The sequence below is a fragment of the Saccoglossus kowalevskii genome, chromosome 22, assembly GCF_978046115.1.
Source record: "Saccoglossus kowalevskii chromosome 22, keSacKowa6.1, whole genome shotgun sequence".
NCBI classification, from domain to species: Eukaryota; Metazoa; Hemichordata; class Enteropneusta; family Harrimaniidae; genus Saccoglossus; species Saccoglossus kowalevskii.
In genome coordinates, this window is record NC_140662.1 from 24038670 (window position 1) to 24053905 (window position 15236).

At 36.6% G+C, this 15236-nt stretch overlaps 1 protein-coding gene across 1 annotated transcript in view; it reads left to right on the forward strand.

Annotated features, from left to right (window-relative positions):
- LOC100376418 (dnaJ homolog subfamily C member 13-like) overlaps positions 1-15236 on the forward strand; it is a 77091-nt gene that overhangs the window by 22962 nt on the left and 38893 nt on the right. The window contains exons 14-22 of the mRNA XM_085496037.1: positions 608-713; positions 1455-1554; positions 1927-2034; positions 2804-2959; positions 9460-9516; positions 9894-10091; positions 10746-10838; positions 12465-12566; positions 14988-15058. Coding sequence (XP_085352163.1) covers positions 608-713; positions 1455-1554; positions 1927-2034; positions 2804-2959; positions 9460-9516; positions 9894-10091; positions 10746-10838; positions 12465-12566; positions 14988-15058 — 991 coding nt within the window. The remainder of the gene's footprint in view (positions 1-607; positions 714-1454; positions 1555-1926; positions 2035-2803; positions 2960-9459; positions 9517-9893; positions 10092-10745; positions 10839-12464; positions 12567-14987; positions 15059-15236) is intronic.

Consider the following 15236-nt stretch of genomic DNA (forward strand, 5'->3'; position numbering starts at 1 on the left):
CTATTTTCACCGGCTTTTCGACCGGTGTTTCACAGCAGCTCACCCGGCAGCTTGCGCAGAGCCCATATAAATACAAGGTAGAGTGGTGCGCGTCTTAAATAGTAACGTTGAGCGTCTCGTGAATTAGTTCCACCCCGAAGATTATGATAGCTTGGCCAAGCGCGTTGAAGAAAGAAGCAATATGATTGGCTGTTGGTAAACTGATTCTAAACTGTGAGGGCATTGTCACATACACGTAGTCCTAATGAAATACTTCAAGGTGATAGTGGAGTGCTTCGCCGGAACATTCACCTTGAAAATTCAAGATGTACTAGTTACTGGCCTTTTGTGGCTACGCCATGACACTTGAGGCGGGAACCAGCCAAAATTTGTACACTGGTTTCCAGCATTCTGATGAGCCATCAAGTGTTTACATGGTAAAATCAACTCCCACGCAGACCGAATTAGACAAATTTTACGCCAGAGTGTAAACATTTCTAAAGTAATAGTGGGACTCAAAACTTGTCTATTGAAAGCCCAAGTATAAGTCACCAAACTTAATTTGGCTATCTTTCGAAGCACACCACATTGTTGTCAGTTATGTAAACATTTTTTTTACTTCTACCAGGTGATCAGAAATCGATATCATCACGAGAATTAGAAAGTCAATTCCATGCACTAAGAAGACTGGTAGCATCTAAAGCAGGATTCCAAGCCTTCACTAAGTTACTAAAGTAAGACATGCTTTAATGCAATAAATGTTCTCTGGAGGAATAGCCATTAATAATATAAGGTTATTACGAGAATACCGCAAAGTATACACGAAGACGGTGCTGCTGAAGTATCGATCGACGCGCAGCGGGTCTGAGTCCGTCTGAGTGCATACTTTGTGGTATACATCATTTCCTTCCAAGGATACTGTACATCATGGAAACACCGGAATCCAAAAAGTTTAGAACAGAATCAGCAAACTTCTTTGTATTGAGTCCGGTCAAACCCTGATGGCAGTCATGTTTGTTTTTATTATTAGAGGACGCTTACGTGCCTAATCATTCCATATTTGGAATTTGCATTTCCTTACATGGTAGGATGAAAATACCCCGTAAAATACCGCAAAATTATGGCGCAATGTAACGTATGGCGTGACGGTGACAGATGTTTAATAACATAATTATGTATACTGCTGTTTATGCAACTACGAGTTGACTGTCTGCATATACTGTTGAATACTTTATTTTCGCTTGGAATTTATTTTCGCTGTTTTCGCTGAAGGGATGTTTCCGTGAAAATAAAATCCAGCGAATATACTTTTTTTCCTATACTTCACATTAAACTCATCAAAAATCAGTGAAAATAAATTCCACACAAAACGCCCAAAAAGCCTTTTCAGTGAAAATTAATTCCAGCGAAAATAAAGTATTCCACAGTAGATTTATTTGTATGTTGATATGATGAAGTTCACCATTTTTCTCTAGGTTCCGTGAGAAGGTTGGTTTGAAAGTTGTAAAGGCATTACAAAGACAAGATGACGGTGTTACTCATGCTGCTGTAGATATGTTATGTGCTCTTATGCAGGTAAATATTCAAAAAAATGAAAACAATGACATAAAACTGATATAAAAAACTATTTACTTTGTGAGGGAGACCTTCATGTGATTTGATGGTAGCTATGTTTTTGCACTGTACAATGTACAGATAATGTGGTACACTAATTTGCCAAAATACTGTAAAATATTTTATTTAAGCTGGATTAAATTTTTGCTGAAAAGACTTTTTGTTGTGTTTTGTATGAAATTTAATTTCACTTGTTGAGTTGAATGTAAAATATAGGAAAACAGGTATATTCGCTGGATTCCTCCATTCCTTAAGCAAAAAAGCAAAAATTAATTCCAAGCGAAAATAAAGTTTTCTACAGTATTGAAATTTATTTTATTCTATTCACTACAGCCAATGCACGATGATTATGAACTAAGGCAAGAACAACTCAATAAATCATCTTTATTGTCATCAAAGAAATTTCTTGAAAGTTTATTGGACTTATTTAATGTCCATGTGGTAAGTAATTCTTCAAATTAATATTTATTATTTTTTTTTATCTTGTGTGCAAAGCAAAGGGAGGTTAATGTCATACCAATGTCTGTGTTAAAACTGTATTCACTATTAACTCAAGAATTACTGAATGGATTGGAATGCAATTTGGTTCACAGATACTTTGTTATAAATCCAGACCTGATTAGATTTTGATTCTAATTCATGCATATTAATTAGGTAATTTGCATAATTTTTTCCCCTTTCAGCGTATTTACTTAGTTGGTTTAATTTTCTGTAATGACACTAATAAGTGATGTATGTATTATGCATTTCGTCATAGAAACCAAACACTGTCTCCTTGTGAAGTTTTGTCCTATGAATTGCAATATGATATGTCAACTCTCCTCTTATAACAAGATTTATGACAGATTAATGCATCAACCATGCTGGCCAAACTTATATGCCTTACAGAAGGCTCAGTTAATGACATACTTATTAGCAATTTCTGTTGTGTCTCGATGAGGAAGGGAAAAGTATATATTGTGTATCTTCATCATAAATGACACCACTTTCTGTCCCAAGTCGTATTTTGTCACAAATTGAACAAAAAGATTTTAGAAAAGCAGTGTTTCATTTTGACATACCAAATTCTGCCTAGCTTTGACTCAACATCTTGGTGGGAAATATAATGATAGTACTGTAAGCATTTGATGTTAAAGTTATTCCTGGGTAACGACGCTGAATATTCAAAAAATAATTTTAATAAATCGTATTTGTTGTTTTTTCTTTACAGGCTAGAGGTACAGGAGCATTGGTTATCTCGGCATTGCTGGATTTCTTGACCTTTGCCCTTTGTGCACCGTATAGTGAAACCACCGAGGGTAACCAATTTGATATGTTGCTTGAAATGGTGGCTGGACAAGGCAGGATATTATACAAACTATTTCAGGTACAAGTACATGTGTATATAATTGTCTATCATTATCACTACATGATAGGACTTATCATTATTGTCAACCAGATTGAACACAATCATCTATGGACATTAACCAAGGTTCCCCCAAAGTAGTATTCATTAGTGATTAAATTGTGACTGGTAGTTTGAACTTTCCCTTCGCGACACACATTGCTGTAGTCTTGCCTATCAATTTACTTTGTGGCACCCACCAAGGGTACAGTGTCTTTACCCTTTATGATATGGGAGGATTTACAATTAATTTGGATTCTGTCAATCTTGTGTCATTATTGGGACTTGCCCTAACTGTTTTTGTTCCATGACTAGAAAATTGTAAAAGTAAAGGTTTATTAAAGTTAATAATTTGTATGCAGCAGTGATGTAGATATAAGCTGGTAGCCGGTCAAAACGACCGCCTACTCTGGTGAAAATACTGGCTATTTTTTCATTATAAAACAAATTTAGATAATAAATGGGAGTCTAAGGTTTATATTAGACGATATTTATTGACACAACTATTTGCATATTCATGAGCGTCTTTATGTTGCTACGTCAACAGTTTCTTCAAGCTGTTCACGTGCTTGAAGCAGTCTATTTGACTTCTTGTATTTTATATACTTTCGCTTCTGAAATGGAAAGTTCTACCACTGATAGAGGCAGGAGTCGAAGCCGGAAACGCCGTGCTCCTTCGCCAATACCAAGTCCAGTCAGAGATGAAAACTCTCTTCGGAGACGGGGAAGAAATTCCAGAGGCCGTGGCCGGATGATTTCATCACCCAATACATCAAGGACAACTAACGACGGAATCAACGCATCAACGTCGAGAACATCGAATTTGCGAGCCTTGGACACCACAAACCCAAAAAATTGGACAGTACGTCAAATTCGACAAAAACTTCAGGACATTGGCATACTCTTACCGACTACCATGAGCAAGAAAGAAGCGATCAACTTGTACAAGCTAAATAGCCAGCAACAAAGGGGCCCATACGCTACCAACATTAGCGTGACGAATGCTGCGACAGAATTAGATTCAGATCCCGAACCCCCAACTCTGCCTGAGCAGGAATCAACTGGTGTAAACAGGGGATCTACGACTTTCAACACGGACAATTTATTTTCAGGCGAAATGGATTTATTTCAACCAGCACGCTGTCGCAACTCAAATCAAACATCGGATACCAGACAGGCGGGAAACAACATGGCAGCCGCCCCATCGTGTGGGGTCGATCGTGTTCACACTGATCGTGGGCCTACAAGCACGCCTGTTTATGGACCTCCTTACGCCTCAGATTTTACACCACCTGCGAGGAGGAGATTTGGGATTGCGTCACACGACCTGCCAAGAATTGTTGCAGTTACTGATGCTATGAGGAACAATATAACCCAAGGTAAATATGTCAACCTAGCAACGTTACTGATACCCGCACATGAAAGTATAGAGAGTCGTTCTATTTTGGACGCCATGGGAAATGAAATACGACTGAAGGGTAATCCCGATCCCCGACTCAACAAAGTGTTAACTCATAACGAGTTCTTGGTTGCGTTTGGCAGATATAAATCCATTATTTGTGAAGTTTTCCCACATAGACGTGAAGAACTAGACTGTTACCGAGACGACATAACGGACATGGCCATTAGCTTCGGGGGTAGCCTATTCTACGAGTACCATGTCGAATTTGCCACTCGTGCAGCAGCTTGGTTACTGCAAAGAAACATCAAAATTGACTGGTCGATCCGAGATGCGGATATTTTTATGCGCCTCACCGCCGGACGTAAAGCTAATGCGTGCTTAATTTGTGGTAGTACAATTCATTCGTCAGACTTTTGTCCACGTAAGCAATTCTTTACACCCAACCAACAACAGGCTAATTCAACTGTCGACGTTAGAGGACGCCCCAAGACTTATTTAAATGGTAAAGAAGTGTGTAATAACTATAATACTGACGGTAAAGGGTGTTCTAGATATCCATGCCCTTTTTTGCATGCCTGTACTTCATGCAAATCCAGCCACCCAGTATATAGTTGCCCCAGGTCATTCAATGCAGCCAGGGCTCCTAAATCCATTGCTGTTAATCCTGGTACCACTCAGTGACTGCCTACACCTAGCACACCGGTTAAAGTTGATTTATTGGAAGAATATTTGACTAATCACCCAGATTCAGACTTTGTCAGCCAATTATGTTCAGGCCTTCGTCATGGCTTTAAGACTGGCATTGAGGACGCACCAACTGTTTCCTATGAATGCTTGAACAATTTGTCTGCTCAGAGAAATCCGGAACCTGTTACACGTTTATTGCAGACTGAGTTAGACAAAGGATATGTAATCGGTCCTTTTGATTCACCTCCATTTCCAGTTTACCGGATCAATCCTTTGGGTCTGGTTGAGGGCAAATATTCCAAGAAACTGCGACTGATTGTGGACATGTCTGCACCACATGATAAACCACAAGTGCCTAGTCTTAATGAGCTCATTGACAAGGACGCGTATTCTATGTCATACACCAGAATTGATGATGCCTTTGAAGAAGTTAAACGATTAGATGGCAATGCATTCATGTGCAAATTCGATATCGCTGATGCCTTCAAGCAGTTACCTCTACACCCATCAGTATGGCACTTACATGGTGTTAAATGGAAAAATAGTTATTATTTTTTCGTCCGTTTGGTATTCGGGGCCAGATCAAGTCCGAAAATTTTTGATACATTGTCACAAGCTATCTGTTGGATAGCAGAGCACCGATTTCAAGTGAAATTTATCCTACATTTGCTAGATGACTTTCTTACTGTGGACAAGTTGGAAGAGACTGCTGCTCGTTCGATGGCTATAATGACAATGATTTTCAAATCGTTAAACATTCCCTTGGCAATGCACAAGACTCTCGGCCCAGTACAAGAAATTGAGTATTTAGGACTCATGATTAATTCTAAGGACATGCTTGCCTACCTACCTGATAACAAGAAAATCAGAACTATTGCTAAGATTTCTGAATTTTCTTCACAGAAAACAATCACCAAACGACAATTACTTTCTTTGCTGGGTCATCTTAACTTCGCGGCTAGGGTGATCCTGCCAGGAAGATCATTCATCACTTATATGCTGAGACTAGCTTCCTCTGTATCTAAGTTACATCACCACGTCACATTGAATAAAGCTTGCCGTTTAGAGTTGCGTATGTGGGAGCTATTTTTGGAATCTTGGAATGGTATCCACTTATTTCTGAACAGTGACATAATTAGTGCTTCTGACCTCCACATTTTCACAGATGCCTCATCAACTAAAGGGCTTGGAGGTTATTTCCAGGGACACTGGTTCTGTGAGGTTTGGCCTTCACAGTTGATGATAGAGCAACGAGATGATTGGTCAATGGCATTCCTTGAGTTGTATCCCATTGTTGTGGCTTCAGTGTTATGGGGAAAGTTCTGGTCTCAGCAACGTATTCGTTTTAACTGCGACAATCAAGCCACAGTTCAAGTCATCAAAAAGGGAAGGGCATCATCTCACTGTCATGCTATAAATACTCTACTACGTCGACTGATACTGACCGCCATGCAGCACAATTTTATTGTTCTTGCACAATTCATTCCGGGAAGACAGAACACTGTAGCTGATGCATTATCTCGTTTCCAGTTTCAGGAATTCAGGCACCTTGCACCAGAAGCACACAAGCACAAGACACAGTGTCCACCATATTACGAAGTAATGCAGATTTAGGGCAAAATATGCGTGAACTGTGGAGTTGTACATTAGCGCCTAGTACAAGGCAAGCTTATAACTCAGGTTTAAACCTTTTCATTCGTTTTGTGAACATGCACGCTGAGTCATGCTCTTTCGGTAATTTACCAGCAGTATCAGAGGACTTATTACTACTTTTTATTACACATTGTTACAAATATCTACAACTCAAAGAATCTACGATAAGACTATACCTTGCTGGAATTCGTTTCAGATACATTGAAGCAGGTGTACCTAATCCATGGCAGGTAACTGTCGGTGTGCCATTAGTACGGGTAAATTTGTTACTCAGAGCGATTAAACGTAATCAGGGACGAGGCACTAGGCCACGCTGTGCTTTCAGAGCTGATATTATTTATTTAATGTTTAATACACTTGAGTTAGGAGTATTTACCCAGTTCATTGATATCCTCATGCAAACTGTTGTGTTAGTAGCTTTTTTCGGTTTCCTGCGCTGCGGTGAATTCACCGTCAGGTCCTATGGAGCGTTTAATAGAGAATTTCATTTATGTATTGAGGATGTCAGTTTTCAGGGTGATGCTCAAGTTTTTCTACGGTTGAAGTCATCAAAGTCAGATCAATTTCGTGAAGGAGTGGTAATTAGATTATTCAGAAATGACCGCATGTGTCCAGTACAGAGTCTGAAGCGATATTTGTCTCTCAGAGTGGCTTTGCGTCCTAGACCTAGTTTAGGGGACCCTCTGTTTGTAACTGAAGACAACTTACCACTGACGCGTTCTGTTTTCCTGCAGTATTTACGCAGACTTGTCTGCTCATTGGGTCTCAGTTCATTTCAATTTACAGGCCATTCCTTCCGTATAGGGGCAGCTACGTCTGCAGCAAATGCCGGTATCCAAGATCACATGATTAAGGCACTAGGCAGATGGTCTTCAGATAGCTACTTGAGGTACATTCATACTTCAGGGATGTCAGTCAGATCTGCACATTCTACATTAGTCAGTAGTTTCTAATCTAATTCATTATAAATTCCTCTATCTTGGGGTCATTTCATTTGGGGGCTTTGTATATTTATCATATACTCTTTCTCCCCCAAGATTTGGTTTCCAGCTTTTTAAATTATTATTTATGTATTTTATTCGTATGTATTTATTATTAATATTCATTTACTAAACACATCGTAGTTTACAGCCTCTGCTGTTTTCTACCAGTTCCGGACAGCTTCCGCTGTCCTCTGCCAGATAGTTGCAGCTTCCGCAGCTTCTATCAATAACACTGTTACCTCACGTAGCTCACAGCTACATAACCTACTTACTTCACGTAGCTTTCAGCTACAATAATCGACCTACAGCTTCCGCTGTTCATTTCTCATATTAATATACTAACATTAATGCTAACGTTTTACAAGTCAGTATTTACTGTTTTTGCAGACTGTTTTTTGAGCTTTTCAGATTTGCTGTACTTTACTATATCTTTTCTGCGGTAGTAGTTTGACACTGCTAACCGTCTCACTGGGGGGCTCGCTGTGGGACTAGTCTAGGCAAGTTAGGTAGCACTCATTGTTAGGCATATTTCAGCTATGCATTTCAGACTGTTTGTATGGTCCCAGCAGCGTGCCCCCCCTGTTTTGCCAAATAAACGTGTTTCTTATCTCTTTATCTGTTGTGTCATAAACAATTTCTAAAAATATATTCTGTATACACGGAATCATAGCGTATTTTATTCTTTTAACAGTTTCAAAAAACGAATTCACACATTCAAAGCTACGACAGTCTTTTTGCAATGCAACACGGGAAAAATCTGTAGACGTTCACTGAAAATGTAAAGTACTTCCGGGTTTGACGTCGTTGGGTACACACGAAGGCTTTCGGCGTTGTTCGGATATGTTAATTACAATCACATGGGCACGACATCATTATTACCTCCATTCTGACCTCTGGTTTTCTATGGCTTTGTTTATTAAATATGTTGTCAAACAAATCGTCTACCCGGAAGAGAGCATCTTCGAACCAGCATGAACAGTCAACAATCAAGAAATTTTTCAAGTCATTTGAATCGTACAACCAAACTAAAGCTGACGGTCTTGCTAACTCGTCGCCGGTGACTCCAGAAATGATCAGCGATTGGCAATGTGACGATGTCGCCGTGGAAACAAATCCACTGAGCTCAACTTCGTCCGATGTGAATGTTGGTACCAAGTTGAAATCCTCACAGAATGATGCCGATGGATGAAAAAAATGATTGTTTGAAAACGTCGATAAATATAACACGCACATGCATAACTTTTCTTTTGTCATGGTTCGTGCAATCAAATTTCCAAGGGCGATTCCATCACGGTAAAACTCCGGAATTCAACTACAAAATGTTCACACGAGTGGATTAATGATAAAGAACTAGCTTACGATGTAACCACTGATTTATGGTGGTTATAATATTTCTTTTCTAATTACACAGAATTATAATAAAAAATTACATCACAGTGGTGACTATGCACAGAAAAACACATACCAAATTTCTTGTAGAGTTAATATTTTATTAGCTTAAAATTGCATGAATAATGACCTTGTTATTAAAAAAGCTCCAACACCCACACCCCCAGCGTCACCTGTCGCCTACGGCACGCGATATATTAGCTTCAATATAAATCTGTATCTTCTACTTTTCTTATTTGACCTTTTACTTAAAGACAAATCTACATCACTGATGCAGATATCTTAGGGATGCACTCGTAAACAGTCGCATTATGATGTAATTTGAATATTGCTGAATTTACAGAAATGTAACTACTTCTTTATTCTAGCATCCTTCCATGGCCATTGTGAAAGGAGCTGGTATGGTTATGAAAGCAATAATTGAGGTCAGTTAATTTATATTCAATGTAATCTTTCCCATTAAATGCTGGTGTACATGTTTTACATTTTTTCTGTATTTCCTTAGTTAATTGTAGGCCATATCGGCATATTTTCTCATTACAATATAATAATAACTTTACTGAATCTTTAGAAATACACATGTTTCTATCAGTATATAGCAATAATGGATGAAATGCAATAATAAAAATGGAATATTAAAACAATTTTTCAGGCAGCCAATTGCAAAAGTTGTTAGCTGTAAATTAGGTCTAAGCCTTGTGAATTGCAACAGCTCTACTGATTGGCTGTAATTCTAAAAAAAAGCTATGTTGTTCCTAATTCTTACAATCAAAGATGATGTTACATGTTATTGGTTTTACAGGAAGGTGATCAAGAGATAGCTGCCAAGATGCAAGATTTAGCTTTAGCGGAAGGAGCATTACCAAAGCATCTACATATATCTATGTTTACTACTAGTCATGATTATAGAATGCTAGCAAATAGACAACTTAGTAGACACCTGGTAGCACTTTGGGTTACTGGCCATCCTACAGCAATGAGTTTACTTAGAAGGTTAATGGTAAGTTAGCAGTAGATTATGCTAGTTGAAATTGCTTGGTACTACCATAGTTGTCAGTTAATGCTAAATTAACTTCCTAAATTCTGGTTGAAATCTGATTGTAATAATTATTTGTACCAGTTAATGGTAGGCTATTGTTGAGTTAACATTAGAATGTGTTAGTTAAAATTAGTTGATATCAGTTATCAGTTAACAAATAGTAGTAGATTTTGTGATGATAATATGTACTAGTTAATGGTAAGTGAAATGTCAATTGTGCTAATTGAAAATGGTTATTTCTGGTTAGCAGGTAATGGTTAGTTAGTTAGTAGTAATTTGTGCTTTTTGAAATATAATAGTAAGGTAATTGTAGATTGTGCTAGTTAAAAATGGTTGGTACTAGCTAGAAGTTAATGGTAGGTAAATGATGATTTTGTAAATATGGCCGAATACTTGTTGACATTAATCATATTTGGTTTGAACTAACAGGCATTAGTTGGTTTTAGTAATCATTAGGATTTACTATGAGTTAGTACTAGTTGAAATTAATACTTGCATTTGAATGAACTATAGTGCATATGTGCAGTTATGAAATTATATAAACCTTTTTTGAGGCAAGTCCCATTTATTAAACATTTCTGTTTAATATATTAAATGTATTATTGTTCATTTTAGCCAGCTGGTTTGTTAGGATATTTAGATTCAAATGATCCTGTACCATCAGAACAAGACATGTTACATACAAGAGACAACGTCAAAGTGGCACAGGTAAGAAATTTACATATTATGGCAAAATCACATGACCCGATGACCTGACATAAATCATGATATCTCACTAGATCATGTTACCTGACAAAATCACGTTACCTGCCAAAATCATGTGACCTGCCAAAATCATGTTACCTGCCAAAATCATGTTACCTGCCAAAATCACGTTACCTGACAAAATCACGTTACCTGACAAAATCACGTTACCTGACAAAATCACGTTACCTGACAAAATCACGTTACCTGCCAAAATCACGTTACCTGCCAAAATCACGTTACCTGCCAAAATCACGTTACCTGACAAAATCATGTTACCTGACAAAATCATGTTACCTGACAAAATCATATTACCTGTCAAATCATGTTACCTGACAAAATCATGTTACCTGACAAAATCATGTTACCTGCCAAAATCATATTACCTGACAAAATCACGTTACCTGACAAAATCACGTTACCTGACATAAATCATGATATCTCACTAGATCATGTTACCTGACAAAATCACGTTACCTGCCAAAATCACGTTACCTGCCAAAATCATGTTACCTGCCAAAATCATGTTACCTGACAAAATCACGTTACCTGACAAAATCACGTTACCTGACAAAATCACGTTACCTGACAAAATCACGTTACCTGCCAAAATCACGTTACCTGCCAAAATCACGTTACCTGCCAAAATCACGTTACCTGACAAAATCATGTTACCTGACAAAATCATGTTACCTGACAAAATCATATTACCTGTCAAATCATGTTACCTGTCAAATCATGTTACCTGACAAAATCATGTTACCTGACAAAATCATGTTACCTGCCAAAATCATATTACCTGTCAAATCATGTTACCTGTCAAATCATGTTACCTGACAAAATCATATTACCTGACAAAATCATATTACCTGTCAAAATCCTCTGACTTGACAAATCATATTACCTGTCAAATCATGTTACCTGACAAAATCGTATTACCTATCAAAGTTATGTTGTCTGTCAAAATCATGTTACCTGCCAAAATCATGTTACCTGCCAAAATCATGTTACCTGACAAAATCATATTACCTGTCAAATCATGTTACCTGCCAAAATCATGTTACCTGACAAAATCATATTACCTGTCAAAATCCTCTGACTTGACAAATCATATTATCTGTCAAAATCATGTTACCTGCCAAAATCCTCTGACTTGACAAATCATGTTACCTGCCAAAATCATGTTACCTGACAAAATCATATTACCTGTCAAAATCCTCTGACTTGACAAATCATATTATCTGTCAAAATCATGTTACCTGCCAAAATCCTCTGACTTGACAAATCATATTACCTGTCAAATCATGTTACCTGACAAAATCATATTACCTATCAAAGTTATGTTGTCTGTCAAAATCATTTTACTCGTCAAAATCATGTTACCTGCCAAAATCATGTTACCTGCCAAAATCCTCTGACTTGACAAATCATGTTACCTGCCAAAATCATGTTACCTGCCAAAATCATGTTACCTGCCAAAATCATGTTACCTACATATTGACATGTTACCTGATATATATTGCAATTCAGTCAAAATAGTGAATTACATGACAATCAAAATGTTCACTCTCTGACAATCTGTGACTACAGGACCAGTCTAACAGAGGTCGTAAGAATCCACAGTTACAGCAAATTGAAAACGTTTTGCTTCATTGGAAAGCGAAAATAATGCAAGAAAAGAAAAAATCTGATGTAAGTTGCAATTGTTTAATAATACAGTTTATGTACATTGTAAACACCCTTTATGTCTTGTACTTTGGTGTAGTTCAGATTCACTGCTTTTAATAGTAAATGTTTAACTCGTGCCTGATTTAACATCTGCACCAATCACGGTACTACCCACATATCAAGACCAACACCAATTAGAAATCATGTTCACTGATTAAAAAATGATAGAAAAATGTCTAAAAAGCTGCACTCTAAAATGTTGGTAAAACATCATGATCTTGGTTTCAAATAATTGTCGTGTTGTCATAGAAACACTTTCATAAATGGTCATTCTATGTCTGGCTCATCTTTAATTGCTTTTCTTGCCCATATTTCACCTTTCTTGATAAATCTATATCTTTCTTTCGCTCTTACATTCAGTCACATTCTTCACATTCTGCTTCACCTGTAAGTAGTCCCACTATTTCCTGTTCTAACAATGTAACTGTAAATTCTGTTCAATATTTTTGCACGGTGTTCATCAAATAAAAATTTATAAATACGATGCGATTACTGTAAATAGTATCTGGTATGATTGCACCAATTCATCGATATTAAAAATGATGATGATGCTATGGCTGCTAAAATGTTTTTTTGTCACTTAGCCAGCAATATCATCCATCATGTTACAAGTATTGTTGTTTCCAAATCCGATAACAATCTACTGACTTCCAAAAACAACATTGCTTTGCTGGATTGCCAGCTAAATTAGCTGACAATATTGGTTGCTAGGTGTATGAAATATATTCGTGGCCACGGTAACAACAAATCACAATTGGTCAATGTATTGTAATGAACTGTGTAGTGTATGCATTGTAAGTAAAAACAAAACATTGTATATGCACAATTTAAGTAAGTCGGTGATTTACACTAAATATTACGAAAACTATCTGAGTTGTAAAAATAGCAGTGCTTTATATGGACGCATATTTGATATTTAGTGTCATATTTATTTTGTATTTGTTAAAATCATTGTAAGTACATGTATATCTGTTTGTATATTTATGTCTCATTGTGTGTTGTGTGTCATTGTGGGTTACTGTAGAATCATTTATTTTCACCGGCTTTTAATTTCCCTGTTTTCATGATTTGAGCATTTTTGATGGGTTCATGAACTTATATTGTTATTCCACATGTCACATAGACTTAATTTCACAAAATTCAGTCACCAATGAAAATAGATTAAAAACCCAGCGAGTTAATTAATGCATTTACGGTAGTATGTGTGTTCTGTAGCATTGTAATGCGTTCGTTCTATTGTGCTGTTCGTAGTTGAATTTAAATTTTTTTCTGCATATCATTTCCACCATACAGTTTCCCCTCACGTATAGTTATACTGTCTTACCAGAAACCATATATATTATTCTGCCCAAATAACAGTCAAAGAAATATTTTTGTGATCATTCATTTCATCTCTTTCCTTTTCTTACCGTACTTCTTTCTACTAATGCTGTCTTCAGAACATGCCGGTGAGTGCGTCACTTTATCACACATATGCTGACTTATCCTACTACTACTACTATGAATACTAAACAAAGGGTGGATAAAAAAAAAGGGCAGACAACTTACAATGTACATAATCATGTTCTGTGACATGAACTAAAAGCATTCATACATTTAAGAAATATAACAATGTTGAATTGATAATGAAGGTTTTCTAGACTGTCTTTGTGCACATAAACAAAAGATTGCATTTATTTATTTTGAAATACAATTAATATTTCTACACAGGATCAAATAGTTTTGCTAATATATACTAATATCAGTAATGAATTTTGAAGGAATTTTGCAAAATATTTCTATCATTTTGACAGTTCTTGCAATGCATTGTAGGTTTTCAAGTGAGGTTTATGCTTGATATGTCTTGCGTTTGAAACCCTTATCTTTATCCACCCTTGCTAGAGCTGAATGATTCACGTGTACTACGCAATTTTCATTCATAATTTGGGGGTGTGTGGGGAACTCATTTCAAGGAAAATCCAGAGAAAATTTACTTTTTCTTAAATCACAACGCATGTAAAACGTGTTCTAGCTTTAAACCCGTCTAAATTGAATGTCAGAGAGATTTGTTTTTTAGTTGTTGGTCAGTCTTTAGAAGACATCCATCTGTATTCTGATTTGTACTAGTAGCCTGTGAACTGCATTTGCACTGAACAATCTTTGGCAAATCTGTCTTTTTTTTTTTTTTTTTTTACTTTTTTTTTTTTTTTTATGACATTCAAAATCTCGTAATATCTGCTTGGTATTTAAATACATTGTATGACATTGTTTTTGTTTTTTTATTCTATCTTCTCAAATATTTCCCCTAAACATATAATCTAGAATATTTTATTTATTTTATAAAATCTGTACCTAAGATTAGAAACAACATCTGACTAAAAATATCATATGTCTTTGTCGCTATAGAAACCAATTGTGTTAAGGAAACGAAGGCAGAGAATAAAGAGTGAAGCAAATTGGGCACTCTTCTATTACAAGTAAGTTGTAATGAGTTGAGAATGAGTCTCTTGTTCTGAATACATATGATACAACGTATCTTGTGTTAAAATGTTCACGATACGGTTAACTTCCTATCCTCAAAATATACAACTCGGCTAAACCTCATTCAGAATCCTGACAAGTCTGTGAAGGATTAACATGTATTAATTATTTTTC